This window comes from Eriocheir sinensis, chromosome 42 (assembly GCF_024679095.1).
Source record: "Eriocheir sinensis breed Jianghai 21 chromosome 42, ASM2467909v1, whole genome shotgun sequence".
Classification (NCBI taxonomy): Eukaryota; Metazoa; Arthropoda; class Malacostraca; order Decapoda; family Varunidae; genus Eriocheir; species Eriocheir sinensis.
In genome coordinates this window covers 3,125,716-3,150,053 of record NC_066550.1, presented here as the reverse complement: position 1 = coordinate 3,150,053, position 24,338 = coordinate 3,125,716, and the positions used below count along the sequence as shown (strand labels likewise).

Below are 24,338 nucleotides of genomic sequence, written 5' to 3'. Positions count from 1 at the left end.
ATATAGTATCGTTTTCGCCTATCGGACTTATCGCTAGCTAGTATCGGAGTTGTGGATTTATATCAGGTATCGGTTATTGGTTATCGCCTATATTTGTGTCTCCAGTTAACGAATATCGGTTATCACCGATAAGGTTTTCCATTATCAGTTATCGGTTATTGGGAATGAGGTTTTCTGTTATCGTGCCCAGCTATGGGGAGGGAGTGTTAGAGGACGACCTCCAGTGAAATGGAGGGATAGGGTGCAAGAGTATGTTAGGGATAGGGAGGAAAGATCTTTGAGCAGGCGAGGAGGGTGTGTCTGGATAGAGAAAGTTGGAAGCTCTTCTGCCGTGGCCATTCCCTTGTGGGAGCTCCTAGGAGCTGGCGTCGATGAAATGATGAATGATGATGATGCTTATAATGCATCCAATCCTTAACTGAATTGATAACACTATTAATCTTAGCAATTGTATTTTCAATATCAGTGATGGAAAAGTAGAACTAGGTGTCCTCTGCAAATAACTTGAATCCTACACCATGTTGTTGTAGTATCCTGGATAAACTAATCGTGTATATACAGAATAAAATAGGTCCCAGCACACTTCCTTGTGGAACTCCTCTTGTCAGAGCTTCACACGAAGAAAAACAATTTCCAATTTGTATACAATAACTTCTGTTTTGTAAATAACTCATGATACTTTAACACATTGTCTACCACTCCAATGTTCCTTAAATCTTTAACAAGCAATTCATGGACAACCGTATCAAATGCTGCTCTAAGATCTAGAAGAACCAATATAGCACATTTACCCCCATCCATCATTTCTAGTAAATCATTAACAACAGATCAGATAGTAGTTTCAGTCGAAAATATTGGCCTATATGCAGACTGACTATCTGGCAAGTCATGGACCTTCTCTAAGTGTTCCATCAACTGCTCAATAATTGCATACCGTAAACTGGGGTGACTTCGGACAAAAAGTGGATAAAAAGTTGACATGTTGATAACTCGTAGCCAGTTGCAACAAGCTAGATGATTTTAGTGTCAGAATTTGTCTTTTGCCTTATAGTTTTCGACTAAGAATGTTGTTTTCTTGAGACACGTTTCTGTTTTGAAAACAAGCACAATATGTGTTTTGAGAATTCGTAAAATTTACCCCCCTTGGAAAACTTCTGGCAGGAACGATCTGTATTACACACAACATCAAAACTAGAGAAAACAATCAGGAACATGCTTAACTAGAACAGTTAGAATGATTCAGGGGTGCTTAACATATCCTACACACCTGTAAATGTCACCTGAATGGAGGCATGTCGATAAATGGCTCAAAATAAGGTGACTTCGGACACCTAAATATAACTACATATTGTGGGGTGACTAAGGTGGGGTTCCCACTATTCCATTTTCACGGATCCGTCAACTGTCAGTGATGTCATCAACGGAGCCTGGGCCCTGCGTGGAGCCCGTCCAGAGATGAACTCAAGTTAACTTTTGGGTCCGTAACGGTGGTGGTGGTTTGCCAGTCCAGTGATGTTGAATATTCTACATATCATGAAGATATCAAATAGAAGTACTTAGCTACAAAATAACATATACAAGAATAAATTTCTAGTGAAATGCATCATGATAAATGAGATGTAAAATAGTGTGCACTTCAAAGAGCCCTAACACACTTGGATGTTGACCTACCATTAAAAAAATTATTGTGGCGATTATGTAATCATTAAGCTTAAAAAAACCTAAAACTGTGCTCTACATCTTAGAGTTTTTTTGTAATAACATTTTTTTCAAAATTATTGACCATTTTTTACTTCCTTGCTACTACTGACTTGAAATGTGGGAGCTTCTTTCCCAAGATTTTTGGCATTTTTTCTCCGGTTCAACAGTGTCCGAAGTAACCCCCGGAATGTGCGAACAGTCTCAGATGCATAAACTCAATGAAATACAGCCACTGTCTGAAGTCCCCTAGACGTGGGGTGACTTCGGACACCTATATTTTTTCACTTAGCACAAAAACTATTAAGTTTTGTGAAAATGTTGCACCATGTAATGATAGCCCTTAACAATACAGAGTAAATGCACACTCAGCATAAATCCTAGGCCTAGAAACAAAAATTCCATTAGCAAAATAATCTTGAAAACTGTCCGAAGTCACCCTGGTTTACGGTACTCTAATAACTTAGACAAAAAAGGCAAATTACAATTTAATCACATGTAAACAGTATGGATTCAGAAAAGGGCACTCATGTGTGACAAACTTACTGAGCTTTTACTCAAGAGTGACAGATAAAATACAGGAAAGGGACAGATGGATTGATTGCATCTACCTGGACCTGAAGAAGGCGTTCGACAAAGTTCCACATACAAGACTGCGATGGAAACTAGAAAATAAAGGAGGATTGAAAGGGAAAATGAAGAACTGGATAGAAAGCTACCTAAGGGGAAGAGAGATGAGAACAGTGGGTAAGGACATAAAATTGGAATGGAGAACTGTAGAGAGTGGAGTGCCTCAGGGATCGGTATTGGCACCAATACTTTTCCTAGTATATATTAATGACATGTCAGAGGGAGTAAATAGTTATATGAGCCTGTTTGCAGATGATGCAAAACTGCTAAGACATATAAGAAACAGTAAAGACTGTGAAATTCTGGAAGAAGACCTAAACAAGATTTGGAATGGGAGGTGAAATTCAATGTGAAGAAATGTCATGTTATGGAAATGGGAAAAAGTGAAGGAAGACCAAAATAGACATATAAAATGGGAGATGGTGAAATATTAAAGAAAGTACATGAAGAGAGAGCTATGGGAATAATAATGCAAGATAATAAACAGCCAGAGATATTCGGTGATACGATAATATGGTGAGAAATATAGGAATAGCATTCCACTGCATGGATAAGGATATGATGAAAAAGTTACTAACCACTTTGATTAGGCCAAAATTGGAATATGCGGAGGTGGTGTGGTCTCCCCATAAAAAGAAACACATAAAAAACTAGAAAGAATACAAAGGATGGCAACAAAAATGGTTTCAGAGCTGGAGGGATTGACATATGAAGAAAGCTTAAAGGAAATGAACCTAACAACACTAAACAAAGAAGAGAAAGGGGAGACCTAATACAAATTTATAAATTATTGAGCAAAATGGAAGAAGTAGATAATGAGGAGTTACTACTAAAAAAAGGAATAAACACCAAGAACACAAGAGTACACAGTAAAAAATTGAGGAAAGGAAGATGCTTGAGAGACATAAAGAAATATAGCTTCCTGCAAAGAAATATAGAGGTTTGGAACAGACTAAGTGAGGATGTAATATTGGCGAAGAGTGTGCAAAGCTTTAAGGAAAAGTTTGACAAATACAGATACAGAGACGGGACCACATGAGCGTAAGCCCAGGCCCTGTAAAACTACAACTAGGTAAATACTGACACACACACACACACACACACACACAGATTGACAATAAAGAGCACTTTCTCATGTCGGAAGGGTACTTGCTGCCGATTACGAGTCCAACACGTGATCAGGCCATGGCGGTGGTGGTGGTGAATTACACACACACACACACACACACACACACATAAGAAAGCTGCAAAGAGTGCAGAGTGGCAACTAAGATGGTACCGGAACTTAGAGATCGAACCTATGAGGAGAGACTCAATAGCATGGGGCTCACAACCCTGGAGAGAAGAAGAGAAAGAGGAGACCTGATAAGGGTGTACAGGGTGGTGAGTGGAGTGGAGCATTTGGATAGAGAGGACCAGTGTGTGTGGAGCGAGAGGGAAACGAAAGGACATGGAAAGAAGTTGAGGGCGACCACATGTAGGCGAGATGTGAAAAAGTTTAGCTTCCCAAACAGAAGCATTGAGCTGTGGAATGGACTGGCGGAGGTGGTGGTTTGTGCAAGAAACATTCATGGTTTTAAGGAAAAGTTGGATAAGAGAGGATATGGAGACGGGACAGCGTGAGCGTAGCTCTTTTCCCGTATGTCACAACTAGGTAAATACACACACACACACACACACACACACACAAGATTATGTGGCGAGACAGAGAGAGAGAGAGAGAGAGAGAGAGAGAGAGAGAGAGAGAGAGACATTCAAGAGTATGTGGAGAGAGAGAGAGAGAGAGATACATACATACACACACACAAAGTACACACACACACACACACACACACACACACACACACACAGTTTATTAGTGTTAATGAAACTAATATCCTCTCTCTCTCTCTCTCTCTCTCTCTCTGTGTGTGTGTGTGTGTCAGAGAGAGAGAGAGAGAGAGAGAGAGAGAGATTATGGTGTTAGTGCCAAAGGATCCGTCAATTGGCCCTCTCTTTGCACCTGGCAGGACGGATTCATAAGCCAGGTCAGGTGTTTCTCTCTCTCTTTCTCTCTCTCTCTCTCTCTTGTAGTATACAAATTTGTCGCCCAGTGTGAGATTTTTTTAACATGTCAGTTGGATTTGGTGGTGAGGTCCCCTGTGGCCAGGTATCTTTTACTTACTATCTAGCGGATGAAAGAATTTGTACTTTTGCTTCCATCTCTTCTATGTGCTCCTTTAGTTCGCGATTAAGGCATTCTTGCTTGGTAATCTCAGTAGCTCTTGTCCTGGCATGCCCTGCAGAGCCACACACATGAGAGTCCATGAGAGGGAGTACTTTTAACCCCTTGGCAGTGGATTTCCTACAAGAAGACATCACCAAGCTACAGGAATGGAACAAAAAGTGGCTGCTACAAGTCAATGAAGACAAATGTAAAGTCATGCACCTTGGGAGGGAATATCCAGCATACCATTACCACATGGGAAACACTCCACTATCCACCACAGAGACAGAGAAAGACCTGGGACTATATGTTACCAGGCTACCAGTGAAAGCCAAATATGTGCCAGTTGCATTGGATGGGTTAAACTTGACTTGGTGATAAGGTCGCTTTTGGAAGGGTCCTTTGCCATCAATTTATTAGTACCCACAACTGATAATGACAGCAGGAGATAGGATATGCTCTGACTCTACTTCTCCCTGACCATAGGGGTGGGTTGTTGGCTGCGTTCACCCTCTAAAGAACTACCTGGGGCTTGCACAAAATCACAAGGAGCTCTGTATTATATCCATCTCCTTTTCCCTTTCAACCTCTTTTATAGAGGCAATGTCTACTGAAGCTGTTGAGTGCAGTGCATTCAACCCTCCCTTTCTTCGACCATTCATTATTTGACATATCATTAATGCCTTCCCTTTTTTGTTTTTATATGTAACCCCCAATACTTTGATCATTTTTATCAATTTATGTGCCAGATATCTGCATGCCTGCCAGCCCATGCTTTTTTTTCTTCTTTACAGTAAAGAAAACAGCTCAAGGGCAAAAAATAAGTAAAAATAAGAAAAGCCTGCCAACACTGCTTCTATAATGACAGAGAAGAGTGGCCAAAAAGAGGTTCATTTCAGGGAGAAGTGCCTTGATGCTCGTCCCTCGAAAGTGTGGTCAAGTCATAGGCAGGAGGAAATAGACAGAGGAAAGCTGTTTCAGAAGTTACCAGTGAAAGGGATGAAAGAATGGTGGTTAATTCCTTCATGAGGGATTTGGACAGTATAAAGATGAGCTTTATTATGAAGTCGAGCGCAGCATGGCCTCAGGAGGGGGGGAGGCAAACAGACAGGAAGTTCAGAAGAGCAGTCAGCATGAAAATATCAATAGAAAATAGGAGATGCAACATTGGCAGAATTTAAGTGATATAAGACTGTCAGTAAGGGCAGTTAGAGGAAGGAAGTTGAGGTGAAGCTTCTTTGACTCCACTTCAGTAAGGAAGAAGAAAGAAAAAAGTTAGAAAATGAAGAGTGTGTGTGTTCATTAGATCCTGTAAGGTAGGAAGACAAAGGGATTTCCATTCAGGCTCCTCATTTGATTGATGATGAAAGTGAAAATGAGGGGGTATCAAAAACTTATGAGATTAGGCCTATATACAAGAAAGTACTCCCATGATTGAACTTAGGGCACCACCCCATTCACAATAGTCCCCTTTAGTGATACAGCGATCCCAGGGCTGCCACTGCTGGAATGCATTCTGGAAGTTTTGTTCTTGAAGAGTGTCAAGTGACTTCTGCTCTGGATTCTGACCGCCTTATCAGAAGGAGCTTGGTACCAAAGTCTGCCAAGATCTCCATCAGCGTGCCCTGATGACCTAACCCTCATATCAAGGGGCATCACCAGGGACATGACTTGGCATCACCAGGGACATGACTTGGGTCTTTGGCCAGTATTATAAGTCACTCACTTCTCACATCAACTATTTCTAAAGGTCAAAGAGGGGGTCAGTCATGTTCTAATGAGTGTTTTTTAGGTTCACGGTACAGAAGAAGGGTCATACTACCACCAGGGTCATAAAACAACTCCTGGAAATGCCTCAAACTCCTAGGAAAGTCTTGTCAAATAGGTGAACTTGGGCGATTAAATGTTTAAAAATACGGCCCATAGGTATGACCCGTACTAGTTACTTTGAATTATACATTGGTACTGTGGAAAAAAAATAATATTAAAAAATGAAAGGTGCAATACTTCTTTCTGGGGACTGATGCAGAAATTGAGCAAGACATGTTCATCCACACCCGCGGGATTGCTCCTGTCAGAGACTGCTCCTTGTCCCCTCAAGATATCTTGGGAATGGATTGCAACTTTTTTTTTTCTTTACAGCAAAGGGAACAGCTCAAGGGCAAAAAAAAGGCAACAATAATGAAAAAAGCCCGCTAATCACTGCTCCTATTAAAAGAGTTCAGAGGAGTGGCCAAAAGAGAGGTCAATTTTGGGAGGAGAGGTGTCCTGATATGCTCCTTTTGAAAAAGTTCAAGTTGTAGGCAGGAGGAAATACAGATGAATGAAGATTGCTCCAGAGTTTACCAGTGTCAGGGATGAAAGAGTGAAGATGCTGGTTAACTCTTGCATAAGGGATTTGGACAGTATAGGGATGAGCATGAGTGGAAAGACGTGTGCAGCGGGGCCGCGGGAGGGGAGTGCGACCAAACCATGATGTAACTGTTACTGCCAGTGTGAATGCTCCCACTGAAATACATGTGATAATGTGACTGGACTAAGAATGGGCTGTGACTTGATCATAACAGTCGCTGTAGTGTTAATTGGGCCTTACTTTACCCACACTCCCATTGTTTGATCATACTTAGGTGATGGTCTGGTTGTGCCACAGCCCCTCAGTGCACAGTACTGGGGTAAAAGTACATACATATATACGTGTAGCCAGGAAGCGCATATCTGAGTGTATGTTGACTGTTTAAACTGTTGGCTGCGATTGGCACGGATTTCGCCTTCACTGGTAGCCTGGTAACATATACTCCCATGTCTTTCTCTGCCTCTGTGGTGGGTAGTGGAGTGTTTCCCATGTGGTATGCTGGATTTCCCCTCCCAGGGTGCAGGACTTTACATTTTTCTTCATTGAATTGTAGCAGCCACTTTTTGTTCTATTCCTGCAGCTTGGTGAGGTCTTCTTGTAGGAAATCTGCAGTCAAGGGGTTAAAGACGTTTGGTTTCATGCAATTTCATGGGGAACTTTCGGAATTTACCCAAGTTTCTGGAATCTCCAATTATCCAGCCCCTCTGAATCCCCACGGTTGCTGGATAATAGGGGTTTCAGTGTTGTATTCTATTACTGATCATTATTATCATTATTGTTATTCTTATAATTTTTTTCCCTTTTTTACTTATTAGCCTTAGATCTATTGATTTTATATTTAGTTTTATCATCATGTCATCGGGGGCTTCGTGGTGCAGTGGTTAGCACACTCGGCTCACAACCGAGAGAGCCCGGGTTCGATTCCCGGGCGGAGTTGAAAAATTTGGGCGGCTTTTCCGATACCCTACACCCCTGTCCACTCAGCAATGAATGGGTACCAGGTATTAATCGGGGGTTGTGTCCTGTCTCCTGGGATCTGTTCCCTTCTCCTGTCTCTCTCCGGCATATGACCACAGTTGTTGCACCGACTAAACGAAACTTTCCAACTTTTCATCATCATGTCATCCATTCAAGCCTCGTGTCTTTCCTTCCCAACAGGTCGCAAGTGCCGTGACTGCATGACGCGGGTGCCGTACGCCACACTCATTGCCACGGTGATGTGCTGTGTGGGGGTTGGGGTGTTCTGTGGCACCATGTACAGGGGCACCACACTGACGCTGCGGCTGTTTGAGGAAGTTTTCAATCTGCACATAAAATGGTGGGTGGGAAGAGTGTGGAAGGGAGAGACCAGAAATCTCTCTCTCTCTCTCTCTCTCTCTCTCTCTCTCTCTCTCTCTCTCTCTCTCTCTCTCTCTCTCTCTCTCTCTCTCTCTCTCTCTCTCTCTCTCTCAAGCATCACAAAAGCAGTGAGAGAGAGAGAGAGAGAGAGAGAGAGAGAGAGAGAGAGAGAGAGAGAGAGAGAGAGAGAGATAGTTTGCAAGGCAGTCATCCGTGTTATCTTTAGCTTGTTCTTTTTTTCCTGAGAAGTGATGTCACTGGAATGACCTTGTGTTACTCATTATTGTAATTATTATTATTATTATTTTTATGGTGATGATGATGATTATGAAAGTATTGACAGTTTTAGCGGTGTAGTAGTAATAGTAGTGATGATAAGTAATAATAGTAGTAGTAGTAGTAGCAGTAGTAGTAGTAGTTATATATTTCTGTAAAACAGTAAACCCTCTATAAATCATACCTCTATATTTTGGATACCAAATAAATCAGAATTTTTCATTGTTGTAACACTATCTGTAAACCAAACCAAAATCTGGAATATACAGCACTGGTCCAAGCGGCATTGGGATGGAGGTTGTAGATTTGTTGGTGATCTGGTAATTTTTTTTTTTTTTTTTTTTACAGCAAAGGAGACAGTTCAAGGGCACACAAAAAGCAAACGTTAATAAAAAAAAAGCCCGCTACTCACTGCTCCTAAAAAGAATCCAAAGAGGTGGCCGAAAGATAGGTCAGTTTCGGGAGGAGAGGTGTCCTGATACCCTCCTCCTGAAAGAGTTCAAGTCATAGGCAGGAGGAAATACAGATGAAGGAAGAGTGTTCCAGAGTTTACCAGCGTGAGGGATGAAAGAGTGAAGATGCTGGTTAACTCTTGCATAAGGGGTTTGGACAGTATAGGGATGAGCATGAGTAGAAAGTCGAGTGCAGCGGGGCTGCGGGAGGGGGGGAGGCATGCAGTTAGCAAGTTCAGAAGAGCAGTCAGCGTGGAAATATCGATAGAAGATAGAAAGAGAGGCAACATTGCGGCGGAATTTAAGAGGTAGAAGACTATCAGTATGAGGAGGAGAGCTGATGAGACGAAGAGCCTTTGCCTCCACTCTGTCCAGAAGAGCTGTGTGAGTGGAGCCCCTCCACACATGAGATGCATACTCCATACAAGGGAGGACAAGGCCCCTGTATATGGACAGCAACTGTGCAGGGGAGAAGAACTGGCGGAGACGGTACAGAACGCCCAGCCTCGAGGAAGCTGATTTAGTAAGAGATGAGATATGAAGTTTCCAGTTGAGATTTTGAGTTAAGGATAGACCGAGAATGTTTAGTGTTGAGGAAGGTGATAGCTGGGTGTTGTCAAAGAATAGGGGATAGTTGTTTGGAAGATTGTGTCGAGTGGATAGGTGGAGAAACTGTGTTTTTGAGGCGTTGAAGGACACCAGGTTCTTCTTGCCCCAATCGGAAATAATAGTAAGGTCTGAGGCTAAGCGTTCTGCAGTCTCCAGCCTTGAGTCATTAAGTTCCTGAAGGGTGGGTCTTCTATTAAAAGAAGTTGAATAATGCAGAGTGGAATCATCGGCGTAGGAATGGATAGGACAGTTTGTTTTGGAAAGAAGATCATCAATGAACAACAGAAAAAGAGTGGGAGATAGGACAGAACCCTGTGGGACACCACTGTTAATAGATTTAGGAGAAGAACAGTGACCGTCTACCACGTCAGATATAGAATGGTCAGAAAGGAAACTGGAGATAAAGGTACAGAGAGAAGGATAGAAACCGTAGGAGGGTAGTTTAGAAAGCAAAGATTTGTGCCAGACCCTATCAAAAGCTTTTGATATGTCCAGCGCAATAGCAAAAGTTTCACCGAAACGGCTAAGAGAGGATGACCAAGAGTCAGTTAAGAAGGCTAGGAGATCACCAGTAGAACGCCCCTTGCGGAACCCATACTGGCGATCAGATAGAAGGTCAGAAGTGGAAAGGTGCTTTTGAATCTTCCGGTTAAGGATTGATTCAAAAGCTTTAGATAAACAAGAAAGTAAAGCAATAGGACGGTAGTTTGAGGGATTGGAGCGGTCACCCTTCTTAGGTACAGGCTGTATGAAGGCATACTTCCAGCAAGAAGGAAAGGTAGATGTTGACAGGCAGAGGCGAAAGAGTTTGACCAGGCAGGGTGACAGCACGGAGGCACAGTTGGGTAATACAATTCAGTGAAGAAAAATGTAGTCATGCACCTTGGGAGGGTAAATCCAACATGCCAGTACCACATGGGAAACACTCCACTATCCACCACAGAGGCAGAGAAAGACCTGGGAGTATATGTTACCAGGCTACCAGTGTCGGCAAAATCCTTGCCAATCGCAGCAGAGTTAAAGTTAGGAATGTGGCGCGAGTCTGGACTGTATCATTTCAAAACAAAGGCTGCCTGTCTGTCACGTCCGTCTTGAACCTTCATTGGTGCAGGGTGAGAGGAAAGCAGCTGCTCGTTGGGTAATTTTATTTTTATGATCATAAAGAAACACGCGGTGAAATTAATTTGGATAATATTTGAAATCCAACAACAGTTTAGACTTGTGTGCACCAGATGGAACTCATAACTCATTCACCCCAAGCCAGTGCTTCGCATGCCTCGTACTTGTCTGTTCAGTACTTATTTTACAACAGCCACCTCGCTCTCTCCACCCCATTGCACAAGACAGTACACTTGACCCTCGATTTAACGAACCTCGATTTAACGGATTTCAGATTTAACGGACCATAAAATCACAACGGACATTCTGTCCGTTGCTGGGTAGATTTGTCCGGTGTGACACCAGCTTTAGAAACTTCAAAACGCTAAAATAACGATAAACACATAGAAAATCCTATTAAAATAAATAAATGAAAAATATTATGTATACTACGGACAGTACTGTCTCCAGGTTTGCGATAAATAGGTCGATGTTGCGGGTCGCAAATGTTAAAATCGCAAACTTTGAACCATTATTCTTATGGGGAAAATTGAAAACTGTCAACATCTTGCACTTAGCCACCCATCTGGGTGGCCAAGTGCACGCATGCAGACAGCCCTGGCCGCACGCCGGGCCCGAACAGCTGACGGGTGGCTGATGATGGTGATGGTGATGCTGAGCATCGGCGGCGAGGCGCCCGCATCGATGCCACCCAAACAGCATCTCCATCGGGGTTCGCGTGCGTGTGGCTGTGTTTATTATGGGTTTGGGCTTCTCAATTTGCCAGTTCACATCCTCCACATGTTGCACGGGATCCCTTTCCTTTCTTCCATCTCTTCTTTTTGAAAAAGAAGAGATGGAAGAAAAGAAAGTGTGCAACATGTGGAAAACAAGAATTAGCAAATTGAGGAGCCTGGGCCCATAATAAACACAGCCACACACACACACACGGGCCCCAATGAAAGCACCGCCTGGGCGGCGCCGATGCAGGGGCCATGCCACTGACACTCACCATTACCACCACCATCATCAGCTGCCCGTCAGCTGTTCAAGCCCAGCGCGCAGCTGGGGCTGCTTGCACACATGCGCCTGTCTGTCCGGATCATAAATAATAAATTGTTCCGAGGTAGAAGGGAGGCTGGGTAGAATTGTCCGGCGTGACACCGGCTGCAGAAACGTCAAAACCGTATTTTCAAGCAACGGACCACCCTTCCCCCTTTTAATCCGTTAAATCAAGGGCCGAGTGTATCTACAGGTGTATGTCTATATTTTTACAGCCCTGCCCTACCTCCTTGTGGTGTCTTACGACCGTGGTATTAATTTCCACCATTCCCGTTTCCTTTCCTTTCCCTTGGCTGTGAACCGCAGTTTTAAGCGTCCCCGGGGATTGGGACTGATTAACACTACCTCGAGAGAGAGAGCGGATGGGGTTGAAAAAGTGTTGACTGCGCGGGGTGCGTAACAGGACATCTTCGGCTTCCCCTTCCTATGTTTCATGAATAAATAGTGTTCTATTTGTTATTATAGAAGGAAATATATTGAAAAGTATCGCAATATTTTTATGACTGATATTACATCTCAAACTTTGCTGAAGTTAATATATTCTTTTTAGTTTGTATAGACTCTGGTTTTCCATTTGATTGTAATCATACAGTTATTCCTGAAGATTCCTTTATAATTGTCCCCAACAATGGCAAAAGATGGCAGATTGATGACTAAATATGGGATTATTATGGCAATACTTAACATATACCATAAAAAAGGACATTTCTTGGCGACCACCTTGATTTAACCCTAGATTACTATCGTTGTCGGACTAACGTGGTTACTATCGATGTCCGGAATTCCAGACAAACTTTGCGGGCTTGAAAACACACATAGGAATGGTACAAAGTTTAATTACAAAACTTTTACTTAAACTAGAATACATTCTTGATTCTGTGACCTATAAACTTAACATAACATTACGAAGAAAAAAAATGTGTGAAACTTTAAAAAATGCTACCTTTCCCTAATGAAGGCACCACTGCCAGGCAGTGTTGGCTGATTGTGTTGAGTTGTGCCACACGTGGAGTTCACATGTCCCCTGAAATGTTCCAGCCTCGCAAGCCCTATTGCCTGCATTATACTTGATATGTTATAATTACTATTGTGTCCAGAATTCTGGACAATTGGGAACAGTTCAGGAATTAAGCACGGGAAAACACAAACATACCTCACGCACCAAGGGCAGAATGCTAACTGGAATGTCATGGCCGTACAGCACCATACGTCTAACAGATTTCCTTCTGTGACGCAAATTAACCCCCCATGCCGGGATTCCAGACAACGATAGTAATCTAGGGTTAAGACAAAAATGCCATAAGCGACATGACCTGGCAACCCCTATGTGGCTGCCCCAGGTGTGTGTGACCAGTCATGGATACCAACCTGTCTCATAAATTAACTTACCCGCGTTACTTGTTATTTACCTGTAGATCAACAACGCTATTGTTTTGTTTTATGATATATAATGTATATGAATACAATGGTGTTGGAAAAGGCTTTATTTATTTCATTTTCTGTAATTATTGGTTTGAAAGTGCTGCCAACATTATTATGACATGTTGATTGGTCTTTTCTGGCCCGCATATTTGTCGCGGGGACGGGAAGGGGACGGGGCGGCTTATACATATCCCAGACCTGCATATGGGAATGGGGATGGTAAGGGAATGGAGAAGACTAATACTACGGCCATTAACCTTCTGTATATGCAAGGATTAATCAGAATCTCTGCTCAACTCTGGCACATAAGCTTTTGATTTAGCGTATTCTGATGTTTTGAATTTTCAGCTTTTTCGGATAAGGTTATTCCCCAGTTAATTTGATTTATGGAGGGTTTACTGCATGTGTTTTAGTTATCATGGTAGCAGCAAAAACAGTACATTTATAGTAGTAGTAGTAGCAGTAGTAGTAGTAGTTATTGTATTAGTAGTAACGGTTGGAGTTAGCCATCCAAGTGTACACAGCCATAGATAGGGAGAGTTTGCATGCTCTCAACAAATGCCATTGTGCCTTTCTGCTGCTCATGCTCACTGCCTCCTTTCCACTGCTTTTGCCTCAACACAAATTAACTGCCAACAGATAATACTGGTTTTATATGAAATAGCATCAGTTTGTGTTGAGGCAGATGTGCTGGGTAGTAGGCAGTGAGTACCAGCCACACAGAGGCAGCATGGCGTCTGGGCAGTGAGTGGCTCTGTATGTGTACAGGTATATGGGTGTTACTCAGGACTGGTTCTTGGTACAATAATACAGGGAACCACTTGGGGTCCCCTTGTCTCTAGAGGCCCACAAATATTTGTTGCTTTAAATATAATTAATCTGCTTGATGTTCAACTCCACTAGAGGATTTTTAGTCCCAGAATTTAGCATATAAAATGACATGCCTTGTGTGGATACATTGGGGGACGCATAAGGGGACCCCTAAACATAATGATGCTTAGGACAAATTAATGCTTGGAATTCCCAGAAGACTAGAGCAGGACAAGTGTTACACTATAGATACTAAGAGTTGGTGCAAGATAATTTAACTTAAACTATTTCCGGCTGTGGGGGCTGAACATGCAGGGACCAGGAGTACAGGTAACGATGCATGCTGACTGACACCTTGAGTTTGATGCTGATTGAAGAGTTTGACCATGGATGATGAATTTGACTTGACCTGCCATACCCTTACTAACCTTTGTGTGTGTGTGTGTCTGTGTGTGTGTGTGTGTCCTCATCATGCATTTTCCTGCCCGGCTTATGCTGTGACCAGTTGGTCTTACATTTTGTCATGAGAGAAAAATGCTGTGGAAATTTAAGTTTGCATCCACAAATACATATAATCAGTCAGTTTTGGAATGGAACAAGGAATTATTGATGGACGAATGTACACCCAAACCAAGACCTGGACTGTTGAAGGCATTGGAGTACCTTATTTTGTGTCCTGGAAATCATGTTAACATCAAGAAGAATAGCTTTAGAGAATCAGATTTTAATATTCCACCGCCTGGAGGGCTGCATGAGAATCCCAATTTTATAGCATGTGATGGCCAGAAATTGTCAGCTTGTAGTGGTGGGCAGGACTTGAACTCACTCACCCAACACTGCCATCACTAAACATTGTCAGCTTGTAGTGGTGGGCAGGACTTGAACCCACTAACTCAACACTCTGCCACCACAAATAATGAGAGAAGACTTGACTGGCTAGTGCAGACTACCCTACATAATGAATCCCGGCCGTTGTGGTCTCAGCCATATTGAATGTTAAGGGCCAAGTTAACTTATTTTTCAAGAAAAATTAAATGCTGCTTCAATTTACGTGAAATATTTTTAAGAAATAGCCATGATACCTACTTATTTGTGTAGAAAGTTTGCAGACGATATATGAAAAAGAATGAAGAAAAAAATAGTATTGGGAAAAAAGCCTAAATTTTATATACAGTTTTGATCGATTGCTTGTAAATAATTTAATAACATATACTAGTTTTGAAGTTGTCACTGATGAGATTAATCAATCAGGAATTGATTTTGTTTTTGTTTTCATTCCTTAACATGTAAATTCATGGTGAAAAAATAAAACAAGTAACAATTTCAACACAGCTCATAAAATCTCCAAATATGCTTTGAAAAAAATATAGATCATTTACCAATTCCAAAAATGCAAAACAAAATTATTAGAAAACTTAATTACGAATAAGATACAAAAAAATTGAAGGAAAAAGAATGAAAAATCAATGAGATATAATCAATGAAAGGTCAATAACTTGCAAATGAAAAAACGGGACTAGAATGTGCCTGATGAAACTCCGGCGCACGCGGACTAAACTTGCCGCCTGAGGCAAACTATAGATGGTCTTGGGCTTCCCCTCCCTTTCCAGCAGCCCAGGACAAATGCCAGACATTGCCAACCAAAAAATAATCCATAAAAAATTGATAAATAGCTATGAAATTACAAAACAAAGAGTTGACACACTCACATTTAACCCTTAGATTACAGCAATCGTAAATATAAGTGCGCAACCACACGCCCCACCCGTACGGGGATCATATATATAATCATCACACTACGCTCCCTACATTTCAAATATACCGCCAGTTCTTGACTCAGAAGAATGGTGGAGGCATCTGGCATCCGTACACACACTCATTCGTCTCAGTGCGCGCCCTTCCGAAGGCCACAGATCATTTTCCACTTTTGTTCAGAATACATCTGTCATGTCTCGTGACGCATCAAGCAGTTCCTCTGCTCCGGGCGGAAGTAGAGCGCAGGCGAATCAAAGTGACAGTGACTCTGATGACTGCTATGGTAGTGACATTGACAGTGATACTAGTGACAGTGACTTGCTATCCAATTTTGGAGACATTAGTCAACAAAGCAGTGATAGGGATGTGTGTGTGTGTGTGTATGTATATATATATATATATATATATATATATATATATATATATATATATATATATATATATATATATATATATATATATATATATATATATATATATATATATATATATATATATATATATATATATATATATATATATATATATATATATATATATATATATATATATATATATATATATATATATATATAGTATATATATATTATAAATAAAAAATCATATTGGAAAAAAATGTACATGTGTTCATTATTAATTATTAATATTAGTGAGAATAATGGGGTGAATATGATATCAGAAACTGTACATCATGAGTCTTGTACGAGGAGTTATTTCACGCAATCCCAGCCCGGCCGCCATTTGCATTGTTTACAAACCACACAACCACACCCACACAACAAACAGCTGCATGCCGCGTGTCACCAGAACCGAGATATCCACTCGGGCACTCATTCTCAGCCTCTCGTGTATGGAAGAAATGAGGGACACCATGAGGGGCTGGCTAGTATTGGTACCGGTACCGAGCAGTCTGGTACCGGTACCGTACCGTATTGCTGGTACCGTTAGTACCGGTACCTGCCCACCCCTATTGTTGAGTAGCGTGGCAGCGTAGGTACTGTATTGTTGTTCAGTGGCGCGCGGGAAGAACTGAGCTCAGCTGTGTGGCCGTGTGAGTCCAGTTGCGTGAGACATCTGGTGGCCACTCCATAAAATATCGCGTATAAGTGAAAAAAAACGCCTAAATTAAACATTTATTTGGATTTTGGACCCCGCGTTATTTAAAAACGCGTAAACCAAACTCGCGTAAATCGAGAGTTACATGTATATATATATATATATATATATATATATATATATATATATATATATATATATATATATATATATATATATATATATATATATATATATATATATATATATATATATATATATATATATATATATATATATATATATATATATATATATATATATATATATATATATATATATATATATATATATACATACAGACATACATACACCGCCTGCCTCGCAGCCTCTCTCTACCCCTGCCCTGAGTACTTCAAGATGGAGGTGTGGCCGTGTTTCTTCGCGTTCTAGGATTACTGCCACAAGAGGGCGTGCAAGGGCTAGTGCTGCTGCTAGTGACGAAACCTTTCAGTGGACCAGTGGTGATTTTTTTATACCAAGTGTGCCTCAGTTTGACGGTGTTCAGGTGGGAAACGCAGATAATTTCCCAGAAGTGCAACAAGAATGTGACTATTTTCTTGCATATATGGATAATGATTTACTGAATCTAATTGTCAAGGAAACAAACAGAAATTTTGCACAGCGTGGCGAGCACGTGGGCTTGCATGAGAGCGAGTGGGGTGCTTCCATGCGACGTGTCATGGCCACGAGAAAATGCACAATATTTTCAGCTGTCATAACTTTTTTATTATTATTAGGAGAGAAGTTTTATTACACCACCATATATACTAAATGAATATACAATTATTGCAAAGAAGAAAGGCACCATTTCCACCTCTTTTAAATGTCTAAATTTTCCTTGTGCACAGCATCCAGAGAAATATATTGCCACCCGTACTCTATGGGTTAAAGGGACACAGGAGCCGTGGTTTGTTAACTTCTGACCCCTTAAATCACTTAAAAATCCTCGTATTGACCTAAAAGAGGGCAAATAGTGTTGCCAGAAGGCCAGAGCATTTTTCAGTGTGCTGAACTCATTTTCCATATTTGGTCGAATTTTTCACTCAAACACGTATACCATACCTCATTTGGTGGGTAATTGTCAGGAGCAAGGGTCTTATTGTTCTGGTCTATTACGAGTGTTTGTCTGCAGCAACTTTAGAAAAAAAAATTGGAAAACAGAAGCTTGGCTTTATTCTTAACAATTACCAAACACAAGTAAAACATTCATGTGGGCGAGGGAGCACCAACAACCCAGGCACGGGGGGCAAAGGCAACCTCAGCCCCCTAACATTTTATGGGCTGAGTATAACCTCCCGTCCCCCCCTGAAAAAACGTGTTAATACCACAAACACTGTGCCACATGATCAGCGTCGCTTGACCCTCCAACACCCCCCCAACAATTTATATTATGCAACTAGGGGTCTAAAATGGAAAATGCTGAAAAGTAAAGATGGCACCACAATAAACACTTGCCTGTGCCACAATGGACTGGGGCAGACCATCAGGCCCTACTATGAAGGCCTACCGGCACCACAGGCCAAGACATAAGAAAAAAAAAGCTTACTTTGTTTATAATGCCATGTTGTAGGGTTCATCAGGGCCAACAAATGTTATTATACAATGTCATGTCTACAATGTATGTGTAAGCCAGGAAAACAACTTGAAGAGAACAACAAGAAGATGGACAATCTGTTGATTGGCGTCTGTGACGCCGATAAAAATCACATAAAAGTTACTGTTTAAAAAATGTATACTTTCCTCTGCTTAACTGTCATACGTACTAAATGTTCCACAAGTTGTAGGAAATCATTAGTTAACTATAATGAAGGGACTTCATGGTGCAGTGGTTAGCACACTCGGCTCACAATCGAGAGAGCCCGGGTTCGATTCCCGGGCCGAGTGGAAAAATTTGGGCGGCTTTTCCGATACCCTACGCTCGTCCACCCAGCAGTGAGTGGGTACCAGGTATCAATCGGAGGTTGTGTCCCGTCTCCTGGGATCTGTTCCCTTCTCCTGTAATTCCTTCCCCTTCTGTCTCTCTCCGGCATATGACCACAGATGTTGCGCCGACTAAACGAAACTTTCCAACTTTCCTAACTACAATGAATAATTGCACTCTTCCAGGGCAAACTTACCTCAAAAAACATTATTCAGCTTACAAATTCAAGCTTTTGTGTGAAGTGTGATGAACAGCTTTCATGCTTGTTGTGTTGGAAGTGTGTGCAGCCCATCATGGAGCTGACCTGCTTCTAGGCTGTCTTGAGTATGTAAATATGAAAATGAATAATTAGTTACATGATACAAAAATGCTATTACTCATGCTGTATCATATAAGTATGTCATGCCCCAAGAGCTTATTTTCTATATCCTCTATTTCCCAACACATCCTCTGCGTGTATTGAAACACATGAGAAATTAATCAAGATCAGGGTATTCACCGGCTGCCTGGGATTGAACCCGCGACCAGCGTGACGAGAGAGCCACTCCCTACCGAGTTGGCCAAAGGGGTACCCCACTGGCTAAGTGGGTTATGGGAGGCTCGTTCATCAGGCATAGTCGCTGCACTACACAGCTTTCTCCCCTATGCAGATTAATTTCTGTGTGTTGACAATGTCCCTTTCAGACATACCTCCAATTTTCCCATTTTCTATTACCCTCGGAGAGCATGGGCCATCCTACCTGTTACCCCTTCGGGGAAACTCAACAGAACTGCAGGAGAGGATCCCACTGCTATGCCATCACTGTCATGCCCCATGAGCTTATTTTCCTTTCTATTTCCCAACACGACCTCTGCATGCATCGAAACAACACACGATAAATTAATCAAGACCAGGAGAGGATATTTGCCGGCTGCCTGGGATTGAACCCGCGACCAGCGTGATGGTAGAGCCACTCCCTAGCGAGTCGGCCAAAGAGGGACCCCACTGGCTAAGTGGGTTATGGAAGGCTCGTTCATCAGGTATAGTCGCCGCACTACAAGTATTCTGCCTTGGAAATTGTTACAGTAATAGGATATATCTTACTATGAAAAATGGGTTTTCAAATCCCACAAAATTTGTTTTAGGAGAAAGATTTGGTGGTTGTGAACAACTGCCATTGGCAAGATCTATTGATGTTACCCCTAAAATCTCGGCAATTGACTGGGGATCATGACAATAGAATCATAGGAAACGGCTTGTATATACTAGGGACAAGCCTCCTCCCTCTCGTCTTTTATCTCAAGCCAATCATGTTTCTAAAATCCTCCAACCACACATAAATTTCTCTTTTCTCATATCTTCATCCCATGCAAATATTTATTTTTTATTTTTTGTTACTTTTAATCTTGAAAAGTGAGCATTTCTCTTCCCTATGCCCTGGGTAATGGTTTTGGCCACCACAGGCTCCAAGGGCCAACGGTACAGAGATGAGCACCACAGCCATGCACAGCGATGGCACATGCACCCAACTTTACCTTTACTTTCCTTCCATTGTCTGTTCTCTCCATAGTTGTAGCTGCCGCTGGACCCAGACTGTGAACCCCGGAACATTGGCACCACAAAGCTCATGATAGCTTTTGCAATTTGATAGTCCTTAAAATAATATCTTGGGACCTTAGTCCACATAACCTTGTGCAGCCTCTTGTCAACATTTAGCTATTTCCCTGTATCTTTTTCTTTGCCTTCCATGCCGACTCTATTCCCACATGTGAAGGGAGAGGAGAGAGCAACAGAGCTGTATATGTACATGTGAATGTATCCATACTAGTCTTAATTGGCTTTAGAAAATTTTATGACAAAGAAAAAAAGTCCACAAAGATATACTTGATCCTTTATAACACTGAAGAAGTGTTGCATGAAGGCAAAGTGCACAGTTTGTAAAGGGCATGTCTTTTTTTAATTTATTTTTTTTATTTTTTTACAGCTATGGAGACAGTGCAAGGGCGTAATGAAAAAAAAAAAAAAAGGCCTGCTACTTACTGCTCCAGAACAGAGGTTAAAGGAGTGTCCGAAATCAGAAGTCAGTTTCGGGAGGAGAGGTGTCCTGATACCCTCCTCCTGAAAGAGTTCAAGTCATAGGCAGGAGGAAATACAGATGAAGGAAGATTGTTCCAGAGTTTACCAGCGTGAGGGATGAAAGAGTGAAGATGCTGGTTAACTCTTGCATAAGGGGTTTGGACAGTATAGGGATGAGCATGAGCAACAAGTCTTGTGCAGCGGGGCCGCGGGAGGGGGGGAGGCATGCAGTTAGCAAGTTCAGAAGAGCAGTCAGCATGAAAATATCGATAGAAGATAGAAAGAGAGGCAACATGGCGGCAGAATTTGAGAGGTAGAAGACTATCAGTATGAGGAGGAGAGCTGATGAGACGAAGAGCCTTTGATTCCACTCTGTCAAGGAGAGCTGTGTGAGTGGACTCCCCCCACACATGAGATGCATACTCTATACGAGGGCAGACAAGGCCCCTGTAAATGGACAGCAACTGTGCGGGGGAGAAGAACTGGCGGAGACGGTACAGAACGCCCAGCCTCGAGGAAGCTGATTTAGTAAGAGATGAGATATGAAGTTTCCAGTTGAGATTTTGAGTTAAGGATAGACCGAGAATGTTTAGTGTTGAGGAAGGTGATAGCTGGGTGTTGTCAAAGAATAGAGGATAGTTGTTTGGAAGATTGTGTCGAGTGGATAAGTGGAAAAACTGTTTTTGAGGCGTTGAAGGACACCAGGTTCCTCTTGCCCCAATCGGAAATAATAGTAAGGTCTGAGGCTAAGCGTTCTGCAGCCTCCAGCCTTGAGTTGTTAAGTTCCTGTAGGGTGGGTTTTCAATTAAAAGAAGTTGAGTAATGCAGAGTGGAATCATCGGCGTAGGAATGGATAGGACAGTTCGTTTTGGAAAGATCATCAATGAACAACAGAAAGAGTGGGAGATAGGACAGAACCCTGTGGGACACCACTGTTAATAGGTTTAGGGGAAGAACAGTGACCGTCTACCACGGCAGAAATAGAATGGTCAGAAAGGAAACTGGAGATAAAGGTACAGAGAGAAGGATAGAAACCGTAGGAGGGTAGTTTGGTAAGCAAAGATTTGTGCCAGACCCTATCAAAAGCTTTTGATATGTCCAGTGCAATAGCAAAGGTTTCAACGGCTAAGAGAGGATGACCAAGAGTCAGTTAGGAACGCCCCTTGCGGAACCCATACTGGCGATCAGATAGAAGGTCAGAAGTGGAAAGGTGCTTTTGAATCTTCCGGTTAAGGATTGATTCAAAAGCTTTAGATAGACAAGAAAGTAAAGCTATAGGACGGTAGTTTGAGGGATTGGAACGGTCATCCTTCTTGGGTACAGGCTGTATGAAGGCATACTTCCAGCAGGAAGGAAAGGTAAATGTTGACATTCAGAGGCGAAAGAGTTTGGCCAGGCAGGGTGACAGCACGGAGGCACAGTTTCTAAGGACAATAGGAGGCACTCCATCAGGTCCATAAGACTTCTGAGAGTTGAGGCCAGAGAGGGCATAGAAAACATCATTTGGAAGAATCTTTATAACAGGCATAAAAGAGTCAGAGGGGGGATGAGTAGGAGGAATATGTCCAGAATCGTCCAGAGTGGAATTTTTAGATCTGGGTTTTTAGAGTCTGATAATTAATTGATTACTATACATGCAGGAATCAGTGAGTGAAAATTCAAACCCAGCAGAATGTATCAACCTGCACCAGCCAGGAAATCCCTTTCTTTTTATTCTTGTCTATTCTGCCAACACAATACAAACTTATTATGCTCTTCCATACACTTATCGTGGATTTTTAAATTGTATCGTATCGCGGATTTTTCGCTATATCGCGGGATTTTGCGGCAAAATAAGCATTTTCTAGCCAAAAAAATGTAAACAATATAAATTAACTTAAGTAGGAACACACCTAAATAAGCACCTATGTCACCTACCTATTTTTTATTTTTCCGTCGCGGCCTATTGCGCCGTTAGTCTTTTCCCTGGTTCACTCCTCCCCCACTTCCTTTCTTTCTTCTCCCTCTCCGTCCCCGTATTTTTCTCCTTCCTTCTCATTTATTTCTTCTTTTCCTTTCACCTCCCAGTTTTTCTCTTAATCTCTTTCCCTTCCACTCACACCCTTTCTCTCCCCCTCTTTCCTCACCTTTACCTGACCCTCCCTACCTCTCTTTTAATCTCTTTCCCTCCCACTCACACCTTTTCTCTCCCCCTCTTTCCACACCTTTACCTGACCCTCCCTACCTCTCTTTTAATCTCTTTCCCTCCCACTCTTTCCTCACCTTTACCTGACCCTCCCTACCTCTCTTCTTTTCCTCCTTTCTCACACCCTCTTATCTTTAGTCTTATCTCTCACTCTATCACTCTTCCTCCCTTTCTCCTTCCCCATTAGATTATATGAACACACACACACACACACACACACACACACACACACACACACACACACTGTGGAAACTAGAAAATAAAGGAGGATTGAGAGGGAAAATGAAGTGCTGGATGGAAAGCTACTTAAGAGGAAGAGAGATGAGAACAGTGGTTAAGGACACTAGATTGGAATGGAGAACGGTGGAAAGTGGAGTGCCCCAGGGGTCGGTTTTAGCACCAGTACTCTTCCTAGTCTATATTAATGATATGCCAGAGGGAATAAAAAGCTACATGAGCCTGTTTGCAGATGATGCTAAACTGCAAAGACACATAAGAAACAGTGAAGACTGCAAGAAGACTTAAACAAGATTTGGAAATGGAGTAAAAAATGGGAGATGAAATTCAACATGAAGAAATGTCATGTTATGGAAATGGGAAAAAGTGTAGAAAGACCAAAATGGACATATAAAATGGGAGATGGTGAAATATTAAAGAAAGTAAATGAAGAGAGAGACCTGGGAGTAATAATGCAAGATTATATGCAATCAGAAAGTCATATAAATCGGATCTTCGGTGATACATATAACATGGTGAGAAATATAGGTATAGCATTCCACTACATGGACAAAGAAATGATGAAAAAATTAATTACTTCTATGATCAGACCTAAACTAGAATACGCAGAAACAGTGTGGTCTCCACATATAAAGAAACAAAAAAACTAGAAAGAATACAGAGGATGGCAACAAAAATGGTTCCTGAACTGGAGGGACTGACATATGAAGAGAGACTAAAGGAAATGGACTTACCAAGACTAGAACAAAGAAGAGAGAGAGGAAACCTAATACAAATATATAGGCTATTGAGTAAAATGGAAGAAGTAGATAACGAGAAATTGCTACTAAGAGAAGAACCTTCCAGCAGGAATACTAGAGGACATAGTAAAAAGTTGAGGAAGGGAAGATGCTCAAGAGACATAAAGAAATATAGCTTCCCTCAAAGAAATATAGAGGTTTGGAACAGACTAAGTGAAGAAATAGTATAGGCAAAGAGTGTGCAGAGCTTCAAGGAAAAGTTGGATAATTATAGATACGGAGACGGGACCACACGAGCATAAGCCCAGGCCCTGTAAAATTACAACTAGGTAAATGCACACACTCACTCAACTCACTCACACAGAAGGGGAAATGGGAAGGATGTGTGGAGG

General features: G+C 41.8%; 1 protein-coding gene across 2 annotated transcripts in view; it reads left to right on the top strand.

Annotated features, from left to right (window-relative positions):
- The first annotated feature begins 7,990 nt into the window (after positions 1-7,990).
- LOC127009829 (neuronal membrane glycoprotein M6-a-like) overlaps positions 7,991-24,338 on the top strand; it is a 45,124-nt gene continuing 28,776 nt past the window's right edge. The window contains exons 1-2 of one of the 2 annotated variants that reach the window (XM_050883188.1): positions 8,024-8,205; positions 14,270-14,284. In XM_050883188.1, coding sequence (XP_050739145.1) covers positions 8,066-8,205; positions 14,270-14,284 — 155 coding nt within the window. In that variant the 5' untranslated portion in view covers positions 8,024-8,065. Of the gene's footprint in view, positions 8,206-14,269; positions 14,285-24,338 lie in introns of both variants that reach the window. The other variant, XM_050883189.1, reaches the window with a different exon arrangement.